The sequence below is a fragment of the Scyliorhinus torazame genome, chromosome 14 (genome assembly GCF_047496885.1).
Source record: "Scyliorhinus torazame isolate Kashiwa2021f chromosome 14, sScyTor2.1, whole genome shotgun sequence".
NCBI classification, from domain to species: Eukaryota; Metazoa; Chordata; class Chondrichthyes; order Carcharhiniformes; family Scyliorhinidae; genus Scyliorhinus; species Scyliorhinus torazame.
Window position 1 is genome coordinate 37,747,335 of NC_092720.1, and position 24,775 is coordinate 37,772,109.

Sequence of the window (24,775 nt, forward strand, 5' to 3'; positions counted from 1 at the left end):
AACAACAAGAGTTTTTGAAACGCTGCGTGGAGGAGATAAAAAAGGAAATGAAGAAAGAGTTGTTGGCCCCGATATTACAGGCGATTGAAGGGCTGAAAGAGGAACAAAAGACCCAGGAGCAGGAGCTTCGGGTCGTGAAGGCGAAAGCAGCAGAGAATGAAAACGATATACAGGGCCTGGTGGTGAAGTCGGAGATACAGGAGGCACACCAGAAACGATCTGTGGAGAGGTTGGAGGCACTGGAAAATAACGCAAGGAGGAACAACTTGAGGATTCTTGGCCTTCCTGAAGGTGTGGAGGGGGCGGACGTCGGGGCATATGTGAGCACGATGCTGCACTCGTTAATGGGAGTGGAGGCCCCGACGGGTCCGTTGGAGGTGGAGGGAGCATACCGAGTTATGGTGCGAGGATCGAGAGCAGGAGAAGCTCCCAGAGCCATAGTGGTGAGATTTCTCCGTTTTAAGGATAGAGAAATGGTCCTTAGATGGGCGAAGAAAACTCGGTGTAGTAAATGGGAGAACGCGGTGATCCGCGTCTATCAAGATTGGAGTGCGGAGGTGGCGAGAAGGAGGGCGAGCTTTAATCGGGCCAAAGCGGTACTTCACAAAAAAAAGATAAAGTTTGGAATGCTGCAACCGGCAAGACTGTGGGTCACATATCAAGCGAGGCACCACTACTTTGAGACGGCGGATGAAGCGTGGACTTTTATTGTAGAAGAAAAATTGGAATGATTGGACTACGAAAATGAACGTTTGGACAAAGTGGTGGGACGAGTGGGGGGGGGCGAAGAGGGATTGTATGATTAATCCTGCGGTATGGTAACTTTTCTTTCTCCCACAGGTGGTGATGGGGGGAGGTGGGGAGGGAGAGGAGATGGGGCGTTGGCCATGGGAGGCGGGGCCGAGGGAGAGGCGCGGGCTTGGTTCCCGCGCTATGGTAATTATGGCGGGAATAGAGAAGCAGGAAGGAGGGGGCGCCGCACGGGGCGAGCCGTGATCACGGGGGGAAGCCGAGGTCAGCCAGAGTTTGCTGACTTCTGGGAGCAACATGGGGGGAGTAATTACGCTAGCGGGGGGTCTAGCGGGGGGGGGGGGGGGGGGGGGGAGGGGGGAATTACTGGGTTGCTGCTGCTGGGGAAAGGGGGGAGTGGGTACGGGAAAGGATGGGCGGGGGGGCACCGTCTGGGAGAAATACAGCTGCGTGGGAACTGGGCGAGAAGCTGGAAAAAGATGATGGCTAACCGGCAAGGGGCGGGGTGGGAAGCCCCCCAACTCGGCTGATCACATGGAACGTGAGGGGGCTTAACGGGCCGATAAAGAGGGCACGAGTACTCGCACACCTTAAGAAACTTAAAGCAGATGTGGTCATGTTACAGGAAACGCACCTGAAACTGATAGATCAGGTTAGGTTGCGCAAAGGATGGGTAGGGCAGGTGTTCCATTCGGGGCTGGATGCGAAAAACAGGGGGGTGGCTATATTAGTGGGGAAGCGGGTAATGTTCGAGGCAAAGACTATAGTGGCGGATAACGGGGGCAGATACGTGATGGTGAGTGGCAAATTACAGGGAGAGATGGTGGTGTTGGTAAACGTGTATGCCCCGAATTGGGACGATGCCAATTTTATGAGGCGAATGCTAGGACGCATCCCAGACCTAGAGACCGGAAAGCTGATAATGGGGGGAGACTTTAACACGGTGTTGGAACCAAGGCTGGATAGGTCGAAGTCCAGGACTGGTAGGAGGCCGGCAACAGCCAAGGTGCTTAAGGATTTTATGGAGCAGATGGGAGGGGTGGACCCGTGGAGATTCAGTAGACCTAGGAGTAAGGAGTTCTCGTTTTTCTCCTATGTCCATAAAGTCTATTCACGCATAGACTTTTTTGTGTTGGGTAGGGCATTGATCCCGAGGGTGAGGGGAACGGAATATACGGCTATAGCCATTTCGGATCATGCCCCACACTGGGTAGACTTGGAGATAGGGGAGGAAACAAGAGGGCGTCCACCCTGGAGAATGGACATGGGACTAATGGCGGATGAGGGGGTGTGCTTAAGGGTGAGGGGATGCATTGAAAAGTACTTGGAACTCAATGACAATGGGGAGGTTCAGGTGGGAGTGGTCTGGGAGGCGTTGAAGGCGGTGGTTAGGGGGGAGCTGATATCAATAAGGACACATAAAGGGAAGCAGGAGAGTAAGGAACGGGAGCGGTTGTTGCAAGAACTTTTGAGGGTGGACAGACAGTATGCGGAAGCACCGGAGGAGGGACTGTATAGGGAAAGGCAAAGGCTGCATGTGGAATTTGACTTGCTGACCACAGGCACTGCAGAGGCACAATGGAGGAAGGCGCAGGGTGTACAGTATGAATATGGAGAGAAGGCGAGCAGATTGCTGGCACACCAATTGAGGAAAAGGGGAGCAGCGAGGGAAATAGGGGGGGTGAGAGACGAAGATGGAGAGACGGAGCGGGGAGCGGAGAGAGTGAATGAAGTGTTTAAGACATTTTATAAAAAATTGTATGAAGCTCAACCCCCGGATGGGAGGGAGAGAATGATGGAGTTTTTGGATCGGCTGGAAATTCCCAAGGTGGAAGAGCAGGAAAGGATGGGATTGGGAGCACAGATCACGGTAGAAGAAGTGGTGAAAGGAATTAGGAACATGAAGACGGGAAAGGCCCCGGGACCGGACGGATTCCCAGTTGAATTTTACAGAAAATATTTGGACTTGCTCGCCCCGCTACTGACGAGGACCTTTAACGAGGCAAAGGAAAGGGGACAACTGCCCCCGACTATGTCAGAAGCAACGATATCGCTTCTTTTAAAGAAGGAAAAGGATCCGCTACAATGCGGGTCCTACAGACCAATCTCCCTCCTCAATGTAGATGCCAAGGTCTTGGCCAAGGTAATGGCAATGAGAATAGAGGAATGTGTCCCGGGGGTGGTTCATGAGGACCAAACTGGGTTTGTGAAGGGGAGACAGCTGAACACGAACATACGGAGGTTGTTAGGGGTAATGATGATGGCCCCACCAGAGGGTGAAACGGAGATAGTAGTGGCGATGGATGCCGAGAAAGCATTTGATAGAGTGGAGTGGGATTATCTGTGGGAGGTGTTGAGGAGATTTGGGTTCGGAGAGGGGTATGTTAGATGGGTGCAGCTGTTGTATAGGGCCCCAGTGGCGAGTGTGGTCACGAATGGACGGGGATCGGCATATTTTCGGCTCCATAGAGGGACAAGGCAGGGATGTCCTCTGTCCCCATTACTGTTTGCACTGGCGATTGAGCCCCTGGCGATAGCGCTGAGAGGTTCCAAGGGATGGAGGGGAATACTTAGGGGAGGAGAAGAACACCGGGTATCTTTATATGCGGATGATCTGCTACTATATGTGGCGGATCCAGCGGAGGGGATGCCAGAAATAATGCGGATACTTGGGGAGTTTGGGGATTTTTCAGGGTATAAATTGAACATGGGGAAGAGTGAGCTGTTTGTGGTTCATCCAGGGGAGCAGAGTAGAGAAATAGAAGACCTACCGTTGAGGAAGGTAACAAGAGACTTTCGTTACCTGGGGATCCAGATAGCTAAGAATTGGGGCACATTGCACAGGCTAAATTTGACGCGGTTGGTGGAACAGATGGAGGAAGATTTCAAGAGATGGGATATGGTAGCATTGTCAATGGCAGGGAGGGTGCAGGCGGTTAAGATGGTGGTCCTCCCGAGATTCCTCTTTGTGTTTCAGTGTCTCCCGGTGGTGATCACGAAGGCTTTTTTCAAAAGGATAGAAAAGAGTATCATGGGTTTTGTTTGGGCCGGGAAGACTCCGAGAGTGAGGAAGGGATTCTTACAGCGTAGCAGGGATAGGGGGGGGCTGGCACTACCGAGCCTAAGTGAGTATTATTGGGCCGCTAATATTTCAATGGTGAGTAAGTGGATGGGAGAGGAGGAAGGAGCGGCGTGGAAGAGATTAGAGAGGGCGTCCTGTAGGGGGACCAGCCTGCAGGCTATGGTGACAGCCCCATTGCCGTTCTCACCAAGGAACTATACCACGAGTCCGGTGGTGGTAGCTACACTGAAGATTTGGGGACAGTGGAGACGACATAGGGGAAAGACCGGAGCACTGGGGGGGTCCCCGATAAGAAACAACCATAGGTTTGCCCCGGGGGGAATGGATGGGGGATATGGAATGTGGCAAAGAGCAGGTATAACGCAATTGAAAGATCTATTTGTGGATGGGAAGTTTGCGAGTCTGGGAGCGCTGACCGAGAAATATGGGTTGCCCCAAGGGAATGCATTCAGGTACATGCAATTGAGGGCTTTTGCGAGGCAACAGGTGAGGGAATTCCCGCAGCTCCCGACACAAGAGGTGCAGGACAGAGTCATCTCAAAGAAATGGGTGGGGGGCGGTAAGGTGTCGGATATATTTCGGGAAATGAGAGACGAAGGGGAGACTATGATGGACGAACTAAAAGGGAAATGGGAAGAAGAGCTAGGGGAGGAGATTGAGGAGGGGATGTGGGCAGATGCCCTAAACAGGGTAAACTCGTCGTCCTCGTGCGCCAGGCTAAGCCTGATTCAGTTTAAGGTATTACACAGGGCACATATGACTGGAACACAGCTCAGTAAATTTTTTGGGGTGGAGGATAGGTTTGCGAGGTGCTCGAGAAGCCCAGCGAATCATACCCATATGTTTTGGTCATGCCCGGCACTACAGGGGTTTTGGATGGGGGTGACAAAGGTGCTTTCGAAAGTAGTAGGAGTCCGGGTCGAACCAAGCTGGGGGTTGGCTATATTTGGGGTTGCACAAGAGCCGGGAGTGCAGGAGGCGAAAGAGGCCGATGTTTTGGCCTTTGCGTCCCTAGTAGCCCGGCGCAGAATATTGCTAATGTGGAAAGAAGCCAAGCCCCCGGGGGTGGAGACCTGGATAAATGATATGGCGGGGTTCATAAAGTTAGAGCGGATTAAGTTCGTCCTAAGGGGGTCGGCTCAAGGGTTTACTAGGCGGTGGCAACAGTTCGTCGAATATCTTGCGGAAAGATAGATAGGGGAGAACAAAGAAGGCAGCAGCAGCGGCCCAGGACTTTGGGGGGGGGGGGGGGGGTGGGGGGGGATGGGGGGGGGGGTGTGGCCTGAGACAAGGCAGTTGCCAATTAGGGCTAGTTTTTATTTTTTGTTATTTAATATTTATTTATTTGTTGTTGTTTTTGTTTAAATTTAAAAAGGTCATTATTATCTGTATTGTTACAATGTTGTGTAAAGGATGCACAATGTACTGTGTTGGTTGACCAAAAATTTTCAATAAAATATTATTTAAAAAAAAAACCAAGGGGCAGCACTGTAGCACCAGTGGCTAGCACTGTGGCTTCACAGCGCCAGGGTCCCAGGTTCGATTCCCCGCTGGGTCACTGTCTGTGCGGAGCCTGCACGTTCTCCCTGTATCTGCGTGGGTTTCCTCCGGGTGCCCCGGTTTCCTCCCACAGTCCAAAGATGGTTAGCTGGATTGGCCATGCTAAATTGCCCTTAGTGTTCAAAAAGGTTAGATGGGGTTATTGGATTACGGGGCTAGGGTGTAAGTGAGGGCTTAAGTGGGTCGGTGCAGACTCGATGGGCCGAATGGCCTCCTTCTGCACTGTATGTTCTATGTTATGGAGGTGGAAACTGATGGTCTTCGTGAGGCACTAAGCCATTTAGCTAAAAGCAAATTATTGCGGATGCTGGAATCTGAAACAAAAGCAGAAAATGCTGGACAATCTCAGCAGGTCTGATGACATATGTGGGGAGAGAAGGGAGCTAACGTTTCGAGCCTAGATGACTCTTTGTCAAAGCCATTTGACATTGTATTTAAACAGGCACTGCAGACTGTCGTGTGAAATAGTATCTGGGAAAAGTATGCCTTTGTCTATGGAGGGACACGAGTCAGATTTGTGAATCATTCTTATCATGTAGACTTCACAAATTCACCCAATGATGCAATTTAAAGTTCCTTGTGTTCCTCTGCTTTGTGTTCTTCCATAAAGCACAAAATGAATTGCCCACTGTGTTTTCAAAAAAGACGAGCTTCTTTCAGAGGTGTTTTTAAAAAAGGTCACAAGGGCTTTAGAAATTCCATGTTCTATGCAAATTAGAAGTTGATCTCTGTCTTGACAGTACAAAGTGATTGCTTGAGAATAATATAGGGCGGCGTTCTCCATTTCTGAGACTAAGTGATGATGCCGACTCGTGGAGTTCCACAACAGCAAAACTGGCGCTACGACTGGACCGATTCCGCTACTGTTAAGGGACTCGCACCAGCGCCACGTTGAACACATCGATTCTAATGAGAAACGGTGCCGGATTTGCCATTTTCGCGATTAACACTCAGGAGGCTGACAAGCTGCAGCCGCACATACACACTTCACTCCCCCCACACACCATCCCAGCCAACACGATGGCAGTGAGGAGAGTGGCACCAATGTTCCCAAATGCCGAGCTAGAGACCCTCCTGGGCGGGGTAGAGGATGTACCCCGGCCCGGGAAGGAGGCTCTCAGCCGCCACTGTTCGCCGTAACTGGGCGCAGGTGGCAGAGGAGGTTAGCGCTGTTGGCAACGTCACCCAGACCGGACAGCAGTGCCGTATAAAAACATGACTTCCTCAGGGCAGCCAACCCCCGTCCCCCCCACCGGTAACCACCCCCCTCCCACCACAGCACAAGGGGCAGCCGAACCCACACCCTGCAACACATGCCGGCCACTGAAGCCACCAGTCACCCACCCCCTGCGCGGCATGCGTCAGGTTCTCTAATGCTGTAGTTTTCTCCCCCACCCCCCAACTCACGAGGAGAAGGCCGTGCACAACCACCGGGAGCGGGAGAGAGGTGGGGGACTGCCGGACCTGCGGCGCCTCACTTTGGCAGAGCACAGGGCCCTGGACGTGGTCAGTGGGCCGGAGGAAAGGGAGGTCGCTGAGGTGGAGTTCGGCCGCGGGTGAGGAGATGAGACCCCGCTTAGTTGCGGTTCCCTGTGACACGTGTGTCAACCCCCACCAGCACCACTCGCACCCCTCACCCCACCCTACCCCCCACACCACCCTCAACCCCACACCACCCTACATCACACCCACCACCCTCCTGGTTCGCGGTCAAATCATGCGTCTTGTCTTGTGTCTTGTAGGACCTGCTGGTGATGGGGCGGCGACGTCTGGCATCCCCCGTCCCCAGCCAGTGTCACAGCTGGAGCCCCCCCCCAGTGAGCCGAGCAGCGATGAGAGCAGCTCGGATGGCAGCCCTCCGCCCGAGACTCAGGTCACCCCGGAGCTCGAGTCTGAGGATGCTGAGGATGACACAGGTTTTCCATCACAGCTGTCTCCAACACCCTCCACCATCCCAGAGACACTCACCTCGGTTGGGCACTTTAGGGAACAGGCTCCTGGGACACTATCAGGTATGCACCTCACAGCTGACCCAGTACAGCAGGTGGAAGTAGGAACTCCCGAGGGGGCAGACGGTCAGAGGGCAGGCCAGCCCCGGGAACTAGCTGTCCAGACGGATTTCGGGCTTCTGGAAAGGACAGTCCCATTGATCGTCAGAGCCAGGGACTACATGAAGGGTGGTCAGCGAGCATCCAGAATGTGCAGATGGTTGTCCAACCGCGTGCAGCAGCAGGAGGTGGTGCCAACCATCCGTGCCACCCAGGTCAACACCGCATTGGTGGTGTCTGTGGTGGTGGCATTGGGAGGAGTGTCCCTGGCCAGATCCCCCCCCCCCCTACAAGTCGGTGAAACTGGAGGCGATCAGAGCATCCCGAGCGCGTTGGCCCTGGCACACACGTCGTCCGGCCTTCCATGCCTGGCTGGGCCCCATGTCCTGCCAACCCTTCCTCAGCCCTTCCTCGTCGGATGAGGACCGGCATTCCTCCTCATCCTCCAGCACATCACCCCTTTGCTGCACGATGTTGTGGAGGACTCAGCAGGCCGCCACAATACGGGCATCATACTGGCGGGCCCCTCCAGAGTGGTCCAGGCACCTGAACCGCACTGTCAAGAGGCTCGATCATGCTCCATGTTGCTGGATGGGCGTTGTTGTAGCAGGTTTCCGCATGGGTCTATGACCTCCGGATTGGTGTCACCAGCGCAGACCGCAGTGGATAACCCCTGACACCCAGGATCCAAACTCCAGCCGGTGGGGGGGGGGGGGTCAATAATGTCAGGAATCGTCGTGCACACTGCCCGGATATCGGGCACAGAGGTGAATGATGTGCAGCTGATGGTCATATATCAGCTGCACGTTCATTGAGTGGAGCTCTTTTGGTTGGTGTAGAGCGGCCTGTCATCTGCAGGTGCTCGTAGGGAGACATGCATCCCGTCGGCCTGCCCCTGGACCTGATTCATCCCTTTGATGGCGACGAACCCTGGTGCCCGCGCACCCTGGTAGGCTCGGTCCACATTGAAATGGATGCAGTGGAGCTTCCTCTGCTGGAAGCTCAACGCTCCGCTGCTGCACGCTCCGCTGCTGCATGCTCCGCTGCTGCACTCTCCGCTGCTGCACGCTCCGCTGCTGCACTCTCCGCTGCTGCACGCTCCGCTGCTGCATGCTCCGCTGCTGCACTCTCCGCTGTTGCATGCTCCGCTGCTGCACGCTCCGCTGCTGCACTCTCCGCTGCTGCACGCTCCGCTGCTGCACGCTCCGCTGCTGCACTCTCCGCTGCTGCATGCTCCTCTGCTGCACTCTCCACGCTCCGCTGCTGCACGCTCCACTGCTGCACACTCCACACTCCGCTGCTGCACACTCCACTGCTGCACGCTCCACGCTCCGCTGCTGCACACTCCACTGCTGCACGCTCCTCTGCTGCACGCTCCTCTGCTACATGCTCCACGCTCCGCTGTTGCACGCTCCGCTGCTGCACGCTCCGCTGCTGCACGCTCCACTGCTGCATGCTCCTCTGTTGCACGCTCCACGCTCCACTGCTGCACGCTCCGCTGCTGCACGCTCCGCTGTTGCACGCTCCGCTGTTGCACGCTCCGCTGCTGCACGCTCCACTGCTGCATGCTCCTCTGTTGCACGCTCCACGCTCCACTGCTGCACGCTCCGCTGCTGCACGCTCCGCTGCTGCACGCTCCACTGCTGCACGCTCCGCTGCTGCACGCTCCGCTGCTGCACGCTCCGCTGCTGCACGCTCCACTGCTGCACACTCCACACTCCGCTGCTGCACACTCCACTGCTGCACGCTCCACGCTCCGCTGTTGCACACTCCACTGCTGCACGCTCCGCTGCTGCACGCTCCGCTGCTGCACGCTCCGCTGCTGCACGCTCCGCTGCTGCACGCTCCACTGCTGCACACTCCACACTCCGCTGCTGCACACTCCACTGCTGCACGCTCCACACTCCGCTGTTGCACACTCCACTGCTGCACGCTCCACTGCTGCACGCTCCACTGTTGCACGCTCCACTGCTGCACACTCCGCTGCTGCACGCTCCGCTGCTGCACGCTCCGCTGCTGCACGCTCTGCTGCTGCACACTCCACTGCTGCACACTCCACTGCTGCACACTCCACTGCTGCACACTCCACTGCTGCACACTCCACTGCTGCACACTCCACTGCTGCACACTCCACTGCTGCACACTCCACTGCTGCACACTCCACTGCTGCACACTCCACTGCTGCACGCTCCACTGCTGCACGCTCCGCTGCTGCACGCTCCGCTGCTGCACGCTCCGCTGCTGCACGCTCCACTGCTGCACGCTCCGCTGCTGCACGCTCCACTGCTGCACGCTCCGCTGCTGCACGCTCCGCTGCTGCACGCTCCACTGCTGCAAGCTCCGCTGCTGCAGCTTCTTCCTCCTTCTCGAGCAGCGACAGCTTGTACAACCGCAGGGAATCCCCTAGGGCTGTGCCGACTAGCAGGAAGACCACCATTGCTGGTTGAATTCCAACATCCATTATCTGCAGGGGGTGAATGGCCGACATGTCAGCATGCCCTCATGTCCAACCAGGTCCACCTATCTACATGGTGACCCCGATTGGCACTGCGGGCTCTGCCCCCGCATGTTCACCCCCCCCATCTCTGCACCCCTGGCCCCATCATTGCCCATCGCCATGGGGACCTCTGGCCCTGGCCCCTGTCCCTGATGCCAGAGGTACCTTCGGCTGGCATTGCCCTTGCCAGGGGTACGCTCCGCAGCCCCCGCCCCACGCTCCCGTAGAGGCTATTGTGGACCACTGGCGGTCAGATTGGGAGTGGGGTGGCGGAGGGTGGGGTGGGCACCCATACGGCCAGTGTCACTCTGCAGCACCAGGGGGCAAGGTGGGTGGTCAGTGGGGTGCGCAGCAAGATGGGCACCCCCCCCCCCCCTCCCCAAATCCAGCCAACCCGGCCAGTTTACAGCCCAGCAGCCCACAGCCAAGCCTTTGTGTCCTACCTCCTCTCTCTCTCCCTCAGCGGCCATGACGCTGGTTTCATGATTTTTAAAAGCACAAGTGAACCGCGCCGTTGGGCCCGCTAATGATCTGGAAACAGTGTTTACTGTACGTGCCTTCCAGGCCGCATTGACGCCGCTGTCGGGTGACGGAGAATTGCAATTTTGCATCAAATCGGTGCCAGCCACGATTTTGGCATCGGAACCTATTCTCTGCCCAATCGTGTTTCACGATTTCGGCGTCGGCCAACGGAGAATCCCGCCCATTGTTTTTCAAATTCTCTAATGTCATTTTTCTAATTAGCTGTAACTTGACAAAATGGCAACAAAGACACATGTTTCATGACTTTAACACCAGTGGTCACTGAAAGCACAGGAAGTCATCATAGAATCATAGAATTTACAGTGCAGAAGGACGCCGTTTGGCCAATCGAGTCTGCACCGGCCCTTGGAAAGAGCACCCTACCTAAGCCCACTTCACCACCCTATCCCCGTAATCCCCACCTAATCTTTAGGACACTAAGGGCCAATTTGGCACGGCAAATCCACCCGGAGAAAACCAGAGAACCTGGGTCCCTGGAGCTGTGAGGCAGCAGTGATAACCACTGTGCCATGTGGGAAAATGGCACCGGTATCCATTTGGCCCAAAGAGTAGCAGTTTTGCGTCTTAAGGCCAAAAAAAAGCATTCAAGTGCCACTTCAAAGAACTAAATATGCAAACCAGGCTGAGAATACATTGATGCATGGTGAAGGTGCCAACCCTTCAAAGGAGTTGTTAAACCAAGGCCTTATCAGCTTCCTCTAGCAGTAGTTAACAATATCAGATATGCTTCCAGTTCTTAATAATAATAATCATATCACTGCTGCCTTTTTAGTCCTCTTAGAGTGTGTACATTGTTCATACAATTGTCCAAATATTTCATTCACAAAACACTAGGGTACATTTTTGTCTTTGCTACCAGAATGTAATGTGGCAGATCAACCTAATCTTCCCCTTATAGTTGTCAAGGTCATTAATATCGAGTGGATCGTCCAGTGTGTGGGGAATCTGCTCTACCAGTCTACCGTCAAGACTGTGAAGACACTCCATTATAGTATTTCTGCAACGACTTCCGGTGACGGCGAGCGGGAGGTAGCCGCACAATGGAGGGCTCCCGTTCGGGAACGGCATTTTCGGGGCTTTAAGCCCGGTCCCAGGGTCCACGGAGGCAGCAAAAGCAGGAAGAAGGCACGGAGGAGGCACAGTGAAGGCGCAGTAAAGGAAAATGTCGAGGGTGAGCAAAAAAACGGGCGTAAAAAAATCAGCTGAAGGTCTGTCGGGGAGTGGAAAGGTCACCGCGGGGTCATCAAGGAAAATGGAGGCTGGAGGCTGAACCCTAGTGTTTTGTGAGTGAAATATTCTGGACAGTTGTATGAACACTGTACCAGGAGAGGCCGCATTGCTTACGGCTGAAGAAATAACTACGGTGATGGCTGCGGAATTCGAAAGGCAGTTTACAAAATACATGGAGACAATGAGGAAGGAGATGAGGGAGGTTTTGAGTGCGCTGGTGGAGGAGGCGATTTCCCCGGTGACGATGGCGGTGGCGAGCGCAGTGGCGGAGGTGCGGGAGCAAGGGGAGGCGCTGAAGGAAGTGGAGGAGACGTTATTGCAGCACGGTGATCAACTTGCCTCGATGGGTAAGGAAATGCGGAAAGTGATGGAAATTAACAAGGATCTGCGAGGAAAAATGGAAGACCTGGAAAACAGATCCAGGTGACAGAATTTGAGGATTGTGGGGCTGCCCGAAGGAGTTGAAGGACCGAGGCCGACTGAGTATTTTGCCGCGATGCTGGCGAAATATTGGGGGAGAGGGAGGATTGGAAAGTAGCAAACGTGACACCACTGTTTAAAAAAGGAGGTCGGCAGAAAGCGGGAAATTATAGGACGGTAAGCTTAACTTTGGTTGTATGGAAAATGCTGGAATCTATCATTAAGGAGGAAATAGCGGGGCACCTGGAGGGAAATTGTCCCATTGGGCTGACGCAGCATGGGTTCATAAAGGGTAGGTCGTGTCTGACTAATTTGGTAGAATTTTTTGAGGACGTTACCAGTGCAGTAGATAACGGGGAGCCAATGGATGTGGTATATCTGGATTTCCAGAAAGCTTTTGACAAGGTGCCACACAAAAGGTTGCTGCATAAACTAAAGATGCATGGCATTGAGGGTAAAGTGGTAGCATGGGTAGAGGATTGGTTAACTAACAGAAAGCAGAGAGTGGGGAATAAATGGATGTTTCTCTGGTTGGCAACCTGTAACTAGTGGGGTCCCTCAAGGATCAGTGTTGGGCCCGCAGTTGTTCACAATTTACATAGATGATTTGGAGTTAGGGACCAAGTGCAATGTGTCAAAGTTTGCAGACGACACTAAGGTGAGTGGTAAAGCAAAAAGGGCAGAGGATACCGGAAGTCTGCAGAAGGATTTGGATAGGTTAGGTGAATGGGCTAGGGTCTGGCAGATGGAATTCAATGTTGCCAAGTGTGAGGCTATCCATTTTGGGAGGAATAACAGCAGAATGGATTATTATTTAAACGGTAAGATGTTAAAACATGCTGCTGTGCAGAGGGACCTGCGTGTGCTGGTGCACAAGTCACAAAAAGTTGGTGTGCAGGTGCAACAGGTGATTAAGAAGGCTAATCGAGTTTTGTCTTTCATTGCTAGAGGGATGGAGTTCAAGACTAGGGAGGTTATGCTGCAATTGTATAAGGTGTTGGTGAGGCCACATCTGGAGCATTGTGTTCAGTTTTGGTCTCCTTACCTGAGAAAGGACATATTGGCACTGGAGGGAGTGCAGAGGAAATTCACTAGGTTGATCCCAGAGTTGAGGGGATTAGATTATGACGAGAGGTTGAGTAGACTGGGACTGTACTCATTGGAGTTTAGAAGGATGCGGGGGGGATCTTATTGAAACATATAAAATTATGAAGGGAATAGATAGGATAGATGCGGGCAGGTTGTTGCCACTGGTCGGGGAAAGCAGAACTAGGGGGCATAGCCTCAAAATAAGGGGAAGTAGATTTAGGACCGAGTTTAGGAGGAACTTCTTCACCCAAAGGGTTGTGAATTTCTGGAATTCCTTGCCCAGTGAAGCAGTTGAGGCTCCTTCTTTAAACGTTTTTAAGAAAAAGATAGATACCTTTCTAAAGAATAAAGGGATTCGGGGATATAGTGTACGGGCCGGAGAGTGGAGCTGAGTCCACAAAGATCAGCCATGATCTCATTAAATGGCGGAGCAGGCTCGAGGGGCCAGATGCCTACTCCTGTTCCTAGTTCTTATGTTCTTATGATATGAACTGGATCTGGCTCATCGGTCGTTGTGGCCTGTACCAAAGGCGAGTGAGCCGCCAAGGGTAGGGACTCTGTGCTTCTGTAGGTACAGTGTGAAGGAGAAGGTCCTGTGCTGGGCCAAGCAGAAGCGGGTGGTGCAGTGGGCTGGAGCTGGTATACGTGTATACCAGGACTTTAGGGTGGAGCTGGCGAGGAGGCGGGCTGCCTTCAACCGGGTGAAGAGGGCACTGTACATTAGCAAGGTGCAGTGCGGCATTGTATATCCAGCGAAGCTGAGGGTGACTTACAAGCTCAAGGACTTTTATTTTGGAACGGCGGAAGCAGCGGAGGAGTTTGCGAAGGCAGAAGGACTGTGGCAGGACTGACAAATTGAGAAATGGCCCATGTGCCGATGTAACCTCATGACTATATTTTCTTCTTTTTTGTTTGACTGCGTGCGGGTGCATGGGCTAAAGGAGCCAATGTTGTATATATTTGAACAAGGGAAGTTATGGGACTTTCACTTGAAATGAGGGCTCTTTGGAGTGTAGGTGGATATGCGGGGTTTGTGTGCTAAAAGGGGGATTTCTGGGCTTTCCTCGGGGGAAAGGGACCCGGTGGGGGCCTCCAAGCTGGCCGGTTTAAGCCGGCCAGTGAACGGGAGTGAGGTGGGGGGAGGGGCTGCGGCCATCGGAGCCTGGCAGAACAGGGTCCGAGTGGTCTAGCCGGGGTGGAAAATTGGGGGAAGGAACCGAGGTTAGGGGAGGAGTTTTACAAGAGGCAGTGGACGGGAGGAGTTGGAGGGGGGGGGGGATTTTTACAACTCTTGGGTATCATGTATGGTCTTTCAGAGGTTGGATGGTATTGAGTGTGGGGGGGGGGGGGGGGGGGTGGGGGGTGGACTCTATGGGTTAATGGTGACCATGGTCGGTCCCAGACTCCTTTTTCTTTTTCTCCTTTGTGTTCTGTTTCCACCATGGGAGGGTTTGTTTTATTGGATGCATATATTGACTGGTGGGCCGTTATTTGGGTTGGTGGGAGGATGGGATCGTTGTTATTGTTAAGGGGATTGATTTTGTATTTGTTACCGTTACAGTCTGTGGGTGGGGTGTAAACTTTGAAGGAAAATGTGAAAATGGAGAATAAAAACATCTTTGTTTAAAAGTAGAATTTCTGCAACATCAACAATCTGTTCAGTCAAGTGAAAAAGACGAGGTTCTGACAAAGTCTTAACGTTTCATGGTGTAGACATGTAGTTCCAACCAAGCAGACTTAAAAGTATGACACATTAGGCAATGTCCAAATACTTGGAAAGCCACATGTACATATGTTTTATATTAATACATACATATCTATTACAGATGTATTATTTATATACACATAAATATATCCATATATATTTGAGATTGGGGAGTGCAACAAATGATACTGCCATTCTTAATTAAAGTAAGTCTGGCCGTGCCCGTCCGGCGACAGGAGAATCCCACGCAAGGTCAATGGACTTTTCCACTGTCCGCAGCTCGCCAGTGCCGATCTTGCGGCGGGCGGAAGAATCCAGACCTATAATATTTGATTATTATTTAATAGATTATTAATTAATTGTTCATTTTACGAAGAATACAGAGAAATTTATATCCTGCATTTATATAGTGCCTTTCACAACCTCAGTGTGTCCCAAAGTGCATTTCCTGCCAATAATATGTCTCAATATTCTCTCTCCACAGATGCTGCCAGGCCTGCTGAATCTACATAATATTTTTTTAATCACCAGATTATTAAAACACCTCACCAGTTGTTTCCGGTTTACATCCAGAGATAGACCCAGCAATCCAAGAAATGATCCAAAGGCAAGCTATGGAGGTAATGGAACATGATTCAGTAAGTTATGGACCTAATGGATTCTAACAGTTACTATTGCAATAGACATTGTAATAGGAGGCTAGATAATATAACGTTCCCAACAGCATATTCAGCCATTCGGGCAAGTTGTCGAGTTTTGAGTTCTATTTACCTCATCCTGTTGTTGGACTTGAAAAATAAATACTTCAAAATGAGAACCGAGGAGAAATCAGTGGCATTTCTTGCCAAAGTCACAAATTAAATACAGAAAAAAGCAACTCATCAGTACAATTGCCTAACTTTTGGCTGCGATTTTCCCTCTACCCTGTATAGCTGTGCACCCCTCTGATCCTAAAGTAATATTTCTTCCTCGTTTCCTCGCCTGCACCTTTCAGCAGAATGTCCCAACCTTCAAAATACTACATTTTCATGTTAATTCTCTTCCTGCCTTTAAATTCCCTTTGAAACACAAATCACTCCACCTTCCATGTTCGATCAACCTTCAACATATTGTTCCCTAAATTATTCTCTTCATTCTTTTGTGACAACTGAGAAACCTCCACATAGGGCTGCACTCACTATAATCCACACCATGTCTGGAGGAGCTACGGGAGAGGGTAGAGCTGCCGAGGGGGAGTGAGTTCAGATATCTACAGGTTAGGGACTTTGCACGAAAGGTCTGGAGGGGGTTCCCTAGGTTGCCGGGATACACCCTGCTGGAGCGACTGCTGCTTCCGGCTGTGGAAGGGGAGGGAAGAATTGGGAATATATATAAGTGGCCGGGGGAGCAGGGAGGCGAGCGGGTGGTGAAGATCAAGGAGAAATGGGAAGCGGAGTTGGGAGGGGAGATCAATTGGGGAGTGTGGAGTGAGGCACTGCGAAGGGTAAACGGGACCTCCTCTTGTGTAAGGATGAGCCTGATACAGTTTAAGGTGGTGGACAAGGTGCATATGACTCGGGCTAGAATGAGTGGGTTCTTTCAGGGGCTAGCAGATGAGTGTTAGAGGTGTGGGCTGGGCCAGCAAATCACGTGCACATGTTTTGGGGTTGCGAAAAACTGGGAAGATTCTGGGCAGGAGTGTTCGTGGTCTTAGCCAGGATGGTGGAGAAGGGAGTGGACCCTGACCCTTTGGTGGTGATATTTGGGGTTTCAGAGAAGCCGGAGCTCAAGGAGAAGAGGAAGGCATGATGTCGTGGCCTTCGCCTCGCTGATTGCACGGCGGCAAATTTTGCTGGAGTGGCGGTCGGCAACGCCACCGGACGTAGCAGGATGGTTGGGTGACCTGTATGACTTCCCTGCGGTTGGAGAAGATAAAGTATGAGTTAAGGGCCTCAGCAGGGAGTTTTCAAAAAATGGTGGGGGACGTTTGTGACCGTGTTTGAGGAGCTGTTCGCCGCAGGGAGTTGGGGTTGGGGAGGGAGGGGGGCGGGGGGGGGAGGTGAAAAAGGGGGAAATCTGTACAGACTGTACAGTTGATTGTAGGGAAGTATGTTTCCCGGGGTGGTTATTTGCTGTAACCTGCTTTGATTCATGTTTGTAATAAAATACATTTAAAAAAATATATAATCCACACCATGTAATAGTCAGTCCCACTATAACATCAACTGCCCTTTGGTGAAGACTGCCTCAGCAATAGGACTATATAAGCTTGGATGCAGCATGTTGTGAGGAGTCCAGAATGAAAGGCCATCAACTGAACCTATTTTGTGGCCAAGATGACCATAGTCTTGTGCCAGGGCAACTGGTATTAGTCTTGTGACACTGCTGTAACCTAGAAACTCAGTCCACTGAAAGGTTGATTGGTAACATAGGCTCGAATGGTCAAGCTCCTCAAGTCAGGTTTTATTCCCAGATTGAGAAGCGAGTGTTAGGATTAGGATTCTTCACTTGATTGCGGGGGGGGGGACCTCACTTCCTCAAAATACAGGTGCAACCCCCCTCCCCCACCACCACCGTTATTCATAGCTAGGCATTTAGGGCCTATACCCTCTGATGCGACCATCAATTCACTGAGAGACACGTTGAGAAGTAAACCGTGGTTTTAATCAGCTTACAACTGAGCCTGCCTGTGACCGGTACAACAATGAATGCGGCCCCGCAGGTCAGCTGCCTTTACACTTCCTGTAAGGGCTGGAGCCATGGGCGAGCCCGTACGTGCCCCGACATATCCCCCTGTGGGTGAAGCCGTACAATGGCCCATAGGTGGAGCCCACAGGGTTAAACACATAACGTAACACGATACAGCAGTAACATAATATTACAGTGCACTGGTGAATTAACAGTAGTTCCATTCACCACATTCACCCCCTGTTTAAAAAATGAAGTCCGGCGGGGGTGATGGGCTTACAGATTCAGTCGGTCTGGTACCCGGATCGTACGTTGCGACCGCCGAAGTACTGGTGTTGCAGCCGTTTCGGGTGGCTGTGGAGCTGGGCCCGGAGCAGGCACAGGCGTGGACTCCTGGAGCGGCTCTACCGGAGCTTCATTCCTGTGGACCGGTGCGGCGGGTGGGAGGGAGCGTGAGTACCATATCGGGGTAGGGGCGCTTAACATGGGAGGTTGGATAGGGGTATGGGCGCTGAACATGGGAGGTTGGACGGGACCTAGTGTGGGGGATGCAGTAGCGGTCGTGGTGTCGGAGCCTGCGGGTGCCAGGTCCTGGAGGGAAACGGTATCCTGCCGGCCATCGGGGTGTCTGATATACGCATAGTGTGGGTTGGAGTGCAGGAGCTGGACCCTCTCTACCAGGGGGTCAGTCTTATGGCTCCGAACATGTTTTCGGAGGAGGACTGGACCCGGTGTCATCAGCCAGGGCGGAAGCGAGGCCCCTGAGGTAGCTCCCCTAGGGAAAACAAGCAAACGGTCATGAGGGGTCTGGTTTGTGGACGTGCAAAGGAGGGATCTAATAGAGTGGAGCGCATCGGGGAGGATCTCCTGCCAGTGAGAATCCGGGAGATTCCTGGACCGTAGAGTCAGTAGGATGGTCTTCCAGACCATCGCGTTCTCCCTCTCCACCTGCCCGTTTCCCCTGGGGTTATACCTGGTAGTCCTGCTCGAGGCGATGCACTTACTGAGCAGGTACTGACGCAGTTCGTCGCTCATGAACGATGAGCCCCTGTCGCTGTGGACATAGCTGGGGAAACCGAACAGGGTGAAGACACTATGCAGGGCTTTGATGACTGTGGGAGTGGTCATATCGGGGCAGGGAATGGCGAACGGAAAACGGGAGAACTCGTCTATGATGTTCAGGAAGTACGTGTTGCGATTATTGGTGGGGAGGGGCCCTTTGAAATCGATACTAAGGCGTTCAAAGGGCTGGGACGCCTTTACCAGGTGGGCCTTATCTGGTTGATAAAAGTGCGGTTTACACTCCGCACAGATTTGGCAGTATCTGGTTACAGCTTTGACCTCCTCGATGGAGTAGGGCAGGTTGCGGGCCTTGATGTAGTAGGCGAGCCGGGTGACTCCCGCGTGGCAGAGGTCATCGTGGATAGCATGTAATCGGTCATCTTGTGCGCTGGCGCACCTGCCGTGGGACAGGGCATTTGGGGGCTCGTTGAGCTTCCCAGGACGATATACTATATCGTAGTTATAGGTGGAGAGTTCGATCCTCCACCTCAAGATCTTGTCATTCTTGATCTTGCCCCGCTGCGTTTTGTCAAACATAAAGGCAACCGATCGTTGGTCGGTGATGAGGGTAAACCTCCTACCAGCGAGGTAGTGCCTCCAGTGCAGTACGGCTTGCACAATGGCTTGGGCTTCTTTTTCGACCAAGAAGTGTCGAATTTCAGAGATGGTGAGGGTGCGGGAAAAGAACGCTACCGGTCTGCCTGCTTGGTTGAGAGTGGCGGCGAGAGCGACATCTGAGGCATCGCTCTCCACCTGGAAGGGGGCGGACTCGTCCACCGCGTGCATTGCAGCTTTGGCGATGTCCGCCTTGATGCAGTTGAAGGCCTGGCGAGCCTCGGCTGCCAGTGGAAAAATGGTGGCCTTAAATAGTGGGCGGGCTTTGTCCGCATACTGGGGGATCCACTGGGCGTAATAGGAGAAAAATCCAAGGCACCTCTTCAGGGCCTTGGGGCAGTGAGGGAGAGGGAATTGGAGGAGGGGGCGCATACGGTCAGGGTCGGGCTCTAGGACCCCGTTTTCCACGACATAGCCGAGGATGGCTAGCCTGGCTGTGCGGAAAACGCATTTCTCCTTGTTGTAGGTGAGGTCGAGTTTTTGGGCGATTTGGAGAAATCATATAATTTATCATATCATATAATTTACAGTGCAGAAGGAGGCCATTCGGCCCATCGAGTCTGCACCGGCTCTTGGAAAGAGCACTCACACCCCCACCCTATCCCCATAACCTATCCCCATAACCTAGTAACCCCACTAAGGACAATTTTGGACACTAAGGGCAATTTAGCATGGCCAATCGACCTAACCTGCACATCTTTGGACTGTGGGAGGAAACCGGAGCACCCGGAGGAAACCCACGCACACACAGGGAGAACGTGCAGACTCCACACAGACAGTGACCCAAGCCGGGAATCAAACCTGGGACCCTGGAGCTGTGAAGCAATTGTGCTAACCACTATACTAAATCGGTGGAGGTTGGCGTCGTGGTCCTGCTGATCATGGCCGCAGATGGTTACATTGTCCAAGTACGGAAACGTGGCCCGCAGCCCGTACTGGTCCACCATTCAGTCCATTGCTCGTTGGAACACCGAAACCCTGTTTGTGACGCCAAAAGGGACCCAGAGGAAATGGAAAAGGCGGCCATCTGCCTCAAACGCCGTGTAGTGGCGGCCGTCTGCCTCAAACGCCGTGTAGTGGCGGCCGTCTGCCTCAAACGCCGTGTAGTGGCGGTTCTCCGGGTGGATTGGGAGATGGTGATATGCAGACTTCCTATCTACCGTAGAGAACACGCGGTAGTGCGCGATCTGATTTACCATGTCTGCAATCCGGGGAAGGGGGTACGCATCGAGTTGCGTAAAGCGGTTAATGGTCTGGCTGTAATCAACCACCATTCGGAACTTTTCCCCAGTCTTTTCCAGTTAGGTGACACGTTTTTATCAATTCCTTCTCCCACCCATAAACCGTTTCTGCATAATTGTAAACATTCTTCTTAATTCTGTCAGCAATAATCAAAAACTGGAAAAGCACAAGATGGCCCAAGGTCGGTTTCTAAATGGACTAATTCCACTGCTATGCTTGACAAAGGTTGGACTTGCTTGCAAAGGAATAGTTAATCTTCGATCACCCAGCACCTTCCTGAATAATGTGGTTGAATTTATGGGATGTAAAAGCCAGTGAGACCCCCAGACATTGTCTCAAATCCCGATCCACAACCACACACCCTGCCCCAAAGTGCTGGAGAGCTGCTGGCTTCTGTTTGGCAGGAAGCTCTCTTAGGTCGGATTTCCTATTCCTGTGAGAGGCAGAAATCCCACCTCCAGCCTATTTCAGTGGCTTTAGGGCAGCTTGTGCTCCTGTATGCAGCCCCCCCCCCCCCCACTTTAGCTGGGAGGGGGTGCGGGGCCAGGCTCAGCTCAATGACTATGGAGAATCGGCCCAACATGCCACCATTTAATGGTGCCTCGGAATGTTGATCCAAATCATTGTACTGGCAAGAGTTCATACAATATCAGTTTCCCAGAAGACCCATTAATGATTTTGCTGATCTATCAAACAGTCCAAGGTCAATCTTAAGAAATATTTGGAAAATTAAATAAAACATTATTTCAGATCAGCTTGTTTGCAATCAGAGAATATCATGGGCTGGATTCTCAGTTCTGCAGACTAAGTGCTCACGCCAGAGTAGAATCACTCCTGGTCTCCGCTGGGTGCTAGGAGCGGCGCCCAGGATTGATTCCATCTCCTTTTCCATGCAAATTTATGCATGGAGGAGAGCTCCCGGGATTCTTTTTTTTTTTATAAAACCATTTTATTAAGGTATTTATAATTTTATAATAATTACAGTAAACAGCACAAATACAAATCTAAACAGTGCAAAGGCTGCCTCCCTCTCTCATAAGTCCCACCTCCTCTAAACGATAATCTAACTCCCTCCCCCACCTCTGCTGACAGTTAGTTTTTTCCAAAGAAGTCGACAAACGGCTGCTACCGGACGAACACTGGCATTGACCTTCTTAGGTCGAACATTTTTTCTCAGTCTGAGAAACCAAGCCATGTTACTAATCCAGATCTCTGAATTCGGGGGCTTCCAGTCCCTCCACGCTAACAATATCCATCTCCGGGCTACCAAGGAGGAAAAGGCCAAGACGTCAGCCTCTTTCACCCACTGGACTCCCGGATCTTCTGACACTCCGAAAATCGCCACCTCTGGACTCGGCACCACCCTTGTTTTTAACACCGTGGACATGACGTCTGTAAAACCCTGCCAACATGTAAGCTTTGGACATGCCCAAAACATATGGACATGGGTTGCTGGCCCTCCCGCACACCTCGCACACCTGTCCTCTATCCCAAAAAACTTTCTCAACTGGGCCACCGTCATGTGTGCCCGGTGCACAACCTTAAACTGCATCACGCTGAGCCTGGCACATGGTGAGGAATTGTTGACTCTGCTTAATGCATCTGCCCAAAGACCTGCCTCTATCTCCCCCCCTAGATCACCTTCCCAATCGCGCTTTAGCTCCTCTGTCTGCGTTTCCTCCGACTCCATGAGTTCTTTATAAATATCAAAAACCTTCCCCTCTCCCACCCCCATTCTAGAAACTACCCTGTCCTGTATCCCCCGTGGCGGTTGGAGCGGAAAGGTCGAAACCTGCCTTCGCAAAAAATCCCATGTCTGCAGATATCTGAATCCATTTCCTGCTGGCAGTTCAAACTTCTCCTCTAAATCCTTCAAACAGGGGAAGCTCCCCTCGATAAATAGATCTCCCATCCTCTCAATCCCTGCTCTCTGCCATCTCAGAAACCCCCCATCCAGCCTTCCCGGTACAAACCGATGGTTACTGCAAATTGGGGCCCAGACCGATGCTCCCTCCACTCTCATATGCTACCTCCACTGCCCCCAAACTCTCAGGGCCACCGCTACCACCGGGCTTGTGGAGTACCGGGCTTGTGGAGTACCGGGCCGGCGAGAATGGCAGAGGTGCCGTTACCAATGCCCCCAAACTTGAGTCTTTGCATGATGCCGCCTCTACTCGCTCCCAGACCGACTGACCCCCCACTACCCACTTCCTAATCATGGCTATATTTTCAGCCCAGTAACCGTTGCTAAAGTTCGGCAGCGCCAACCCACCCACCCCTTGGCCACACTCCTGCCAAACTTTCTTCACTCGCGGGGTTTTACCCGCCCACACAAAACCCCAAATCACCTTGTTTACTTGTTTAAAAATGGCCCTTGGGATAAAGACGGGGAGGCATTGATAAACAAACAGAAACCTCGGGAGGACCGTCATTTTCACAGTCTGTACTCTCCCTGCCAGTGACAGCGCGAGCATGTCCCACCTTCGAAGGTCAGCTCCCTGGATTCTGTCGGAATCCAGTATCGGGCCGCCGCTCAAAATGGCGGCCCGTTACCAAGGTCTGGCGGCCAGCGCCTCTCACCCTCACAACAAAAATCCTGCCCCTCCCCCTGCACTGACATGTAGGGGCATCCTCCAACCCCACCACGTGAATATTGGGTCACCCTCCCCCCCACAGCACACAATGATGAGGGTGATCCTACCCTTCCTCCACCACCCTCCATCAGACCCCCTCATCAGACCCCCATCAGAGACCACCCCCATCAGCGACGCCCCATCAATGCAAATCTTCCATTCAATGTCACACAGCAAAACGTTGTATTAGCCAGTGATTAACAATTTTATTACTCCAGAGGCAGCTGCTTGGTGGATTGGTAACCTATCTTTCCCTTCACGCTGAATGCATCTTCATTGACCTGCTTTAATGCTAACCACAATGTTTATAAACACACTTGTGCTTGACAGCCTCTCGCCACATCAAAAGTAGCTAAGTGTTTTGGCTTCCTCTTTTCACAGCAGAAAGCATTTGAGGAAGCCTCTGACACTGTAACAGCTGCTACTTTAAACACTTTTTCTGAGGCAGCAGATGTTAGGAAAGGGTAAGTGGAAATGCTGTGATATTTTCTCCTATTGCCTGGACTGCTCTTCAGCTTTTAGGCAGGGCTCTCTGAGGGAGTCTGTGATGGGGGGTCTCTGTTGAGGGAGCCAATCTGTTTGGGGTCTGATGGGGAGGCCTCTTTTGATGGTCTCTGATGGTTGGATTTGGTAGGGGGAATCCTATGGGGGGGCAATCTGCTGGGAGAGCTAATGAGGCACTGGGGGGCCTAATGTGGTGGTCACTGTTGGAGGGTCTTATTGAGGGCTGGCGGGGGGGCAGTCAGTCATAGAAGCAGGATTTGCCTTGTCGAGGGGAGGGGGTCCTTCCAATCAACTTTGGAGGGCACCTCCATTATGTATTGACCCCAGACTGACTCCCTCAACAGAGGGCAGCATGGTAGCACAGTGGTTAGCATAGTTGCTTCACAGCTCCAGGGTCCCAGGTTCGATTCCCGGCTTGGGTCATTGTCTGTGCGGAGTCTGCACGTTCTCCCCGTGTCTGCGTGGGTTTTCTCCTGGTGCTCCGGTTTCCTCCCACAGTCCAAAGATGTGCAGGTTAGATGGACTGGCTATGCTAAATTGCCCTTATACAACAACAAAAATTAGGTGGGTTTACTGGGTTACTGGGTGGCGATGTGAGCTTGGATAGGGTGCTCTTTCCCAGTGCTGGTGCAGACTCGATGGGCCGAATGGCCACCTGCTGCACTGTAAATTCTATGATTCTATACACCCTCCCATCACAGAGACCCCTGCCTAAACGATGAAGAGCAGTCCAGGCAATAGGAAGAAAAATCACAGCATTTCTACTTACCCTTGGACTTCATCAAATTAGGGCCATGCTTGAAAATTCCAGTACCAATTCACACCCACGTGAATCCCAGCTGAGGTGTCGGACTGCAAATGGGTGCAAATGACTTATTTGCATAGTGCTGCTGTCGCGAGGTGTGCAGCTCGCTGCCGCCGCTGGTGGGAGACCGGAGCATTGAAATGGCTCGGCGCCAATCCAATTTGTCGGCCGATGCTCAATTATCCACCGAATCGGAAAACCCGCTACCCTCGGCAGGCAATGGTGAATCCACCCATATAACCATTTCACTTTCTAGGATTATGTATCCTGTTACTCATTTGCATATCACACTGTTGGAATTGACCCTTATACTATAAATAAAC

The 24,775-nt window shown here is 52.4% G+C and overlaps 1 protein-coding gene across 2 annotated transcripts in view; it reads right to left on the reverse strand.

Moving 5' to 3' along the window:
- LOC140389646 (transmembrane protein 255B) overlaps nucleotides 1-24,775 on the reverse strand; it is a 117,057-nt gene that overhangs the window by 73,882 nt on the left and 18,400 nt on the right. Inside the window, exon 3 of one of the 2 annotated variants that reach the window (XM_072473965.1) lies at nucleotides 15,474-15,536. The exons of the other annotated variant lie outside the window; for it this stretch is intronic. Coding sequence (XP_072330066.1) covers nucleotides 15,474-15,536 — 63 coding nt within the window. The remainder of the gene's footprint in view (nucleotides 1-15,473; nucleotides 15,537-24,775) is intronic. 2 annotated transcript variants of the gene reach the window in all.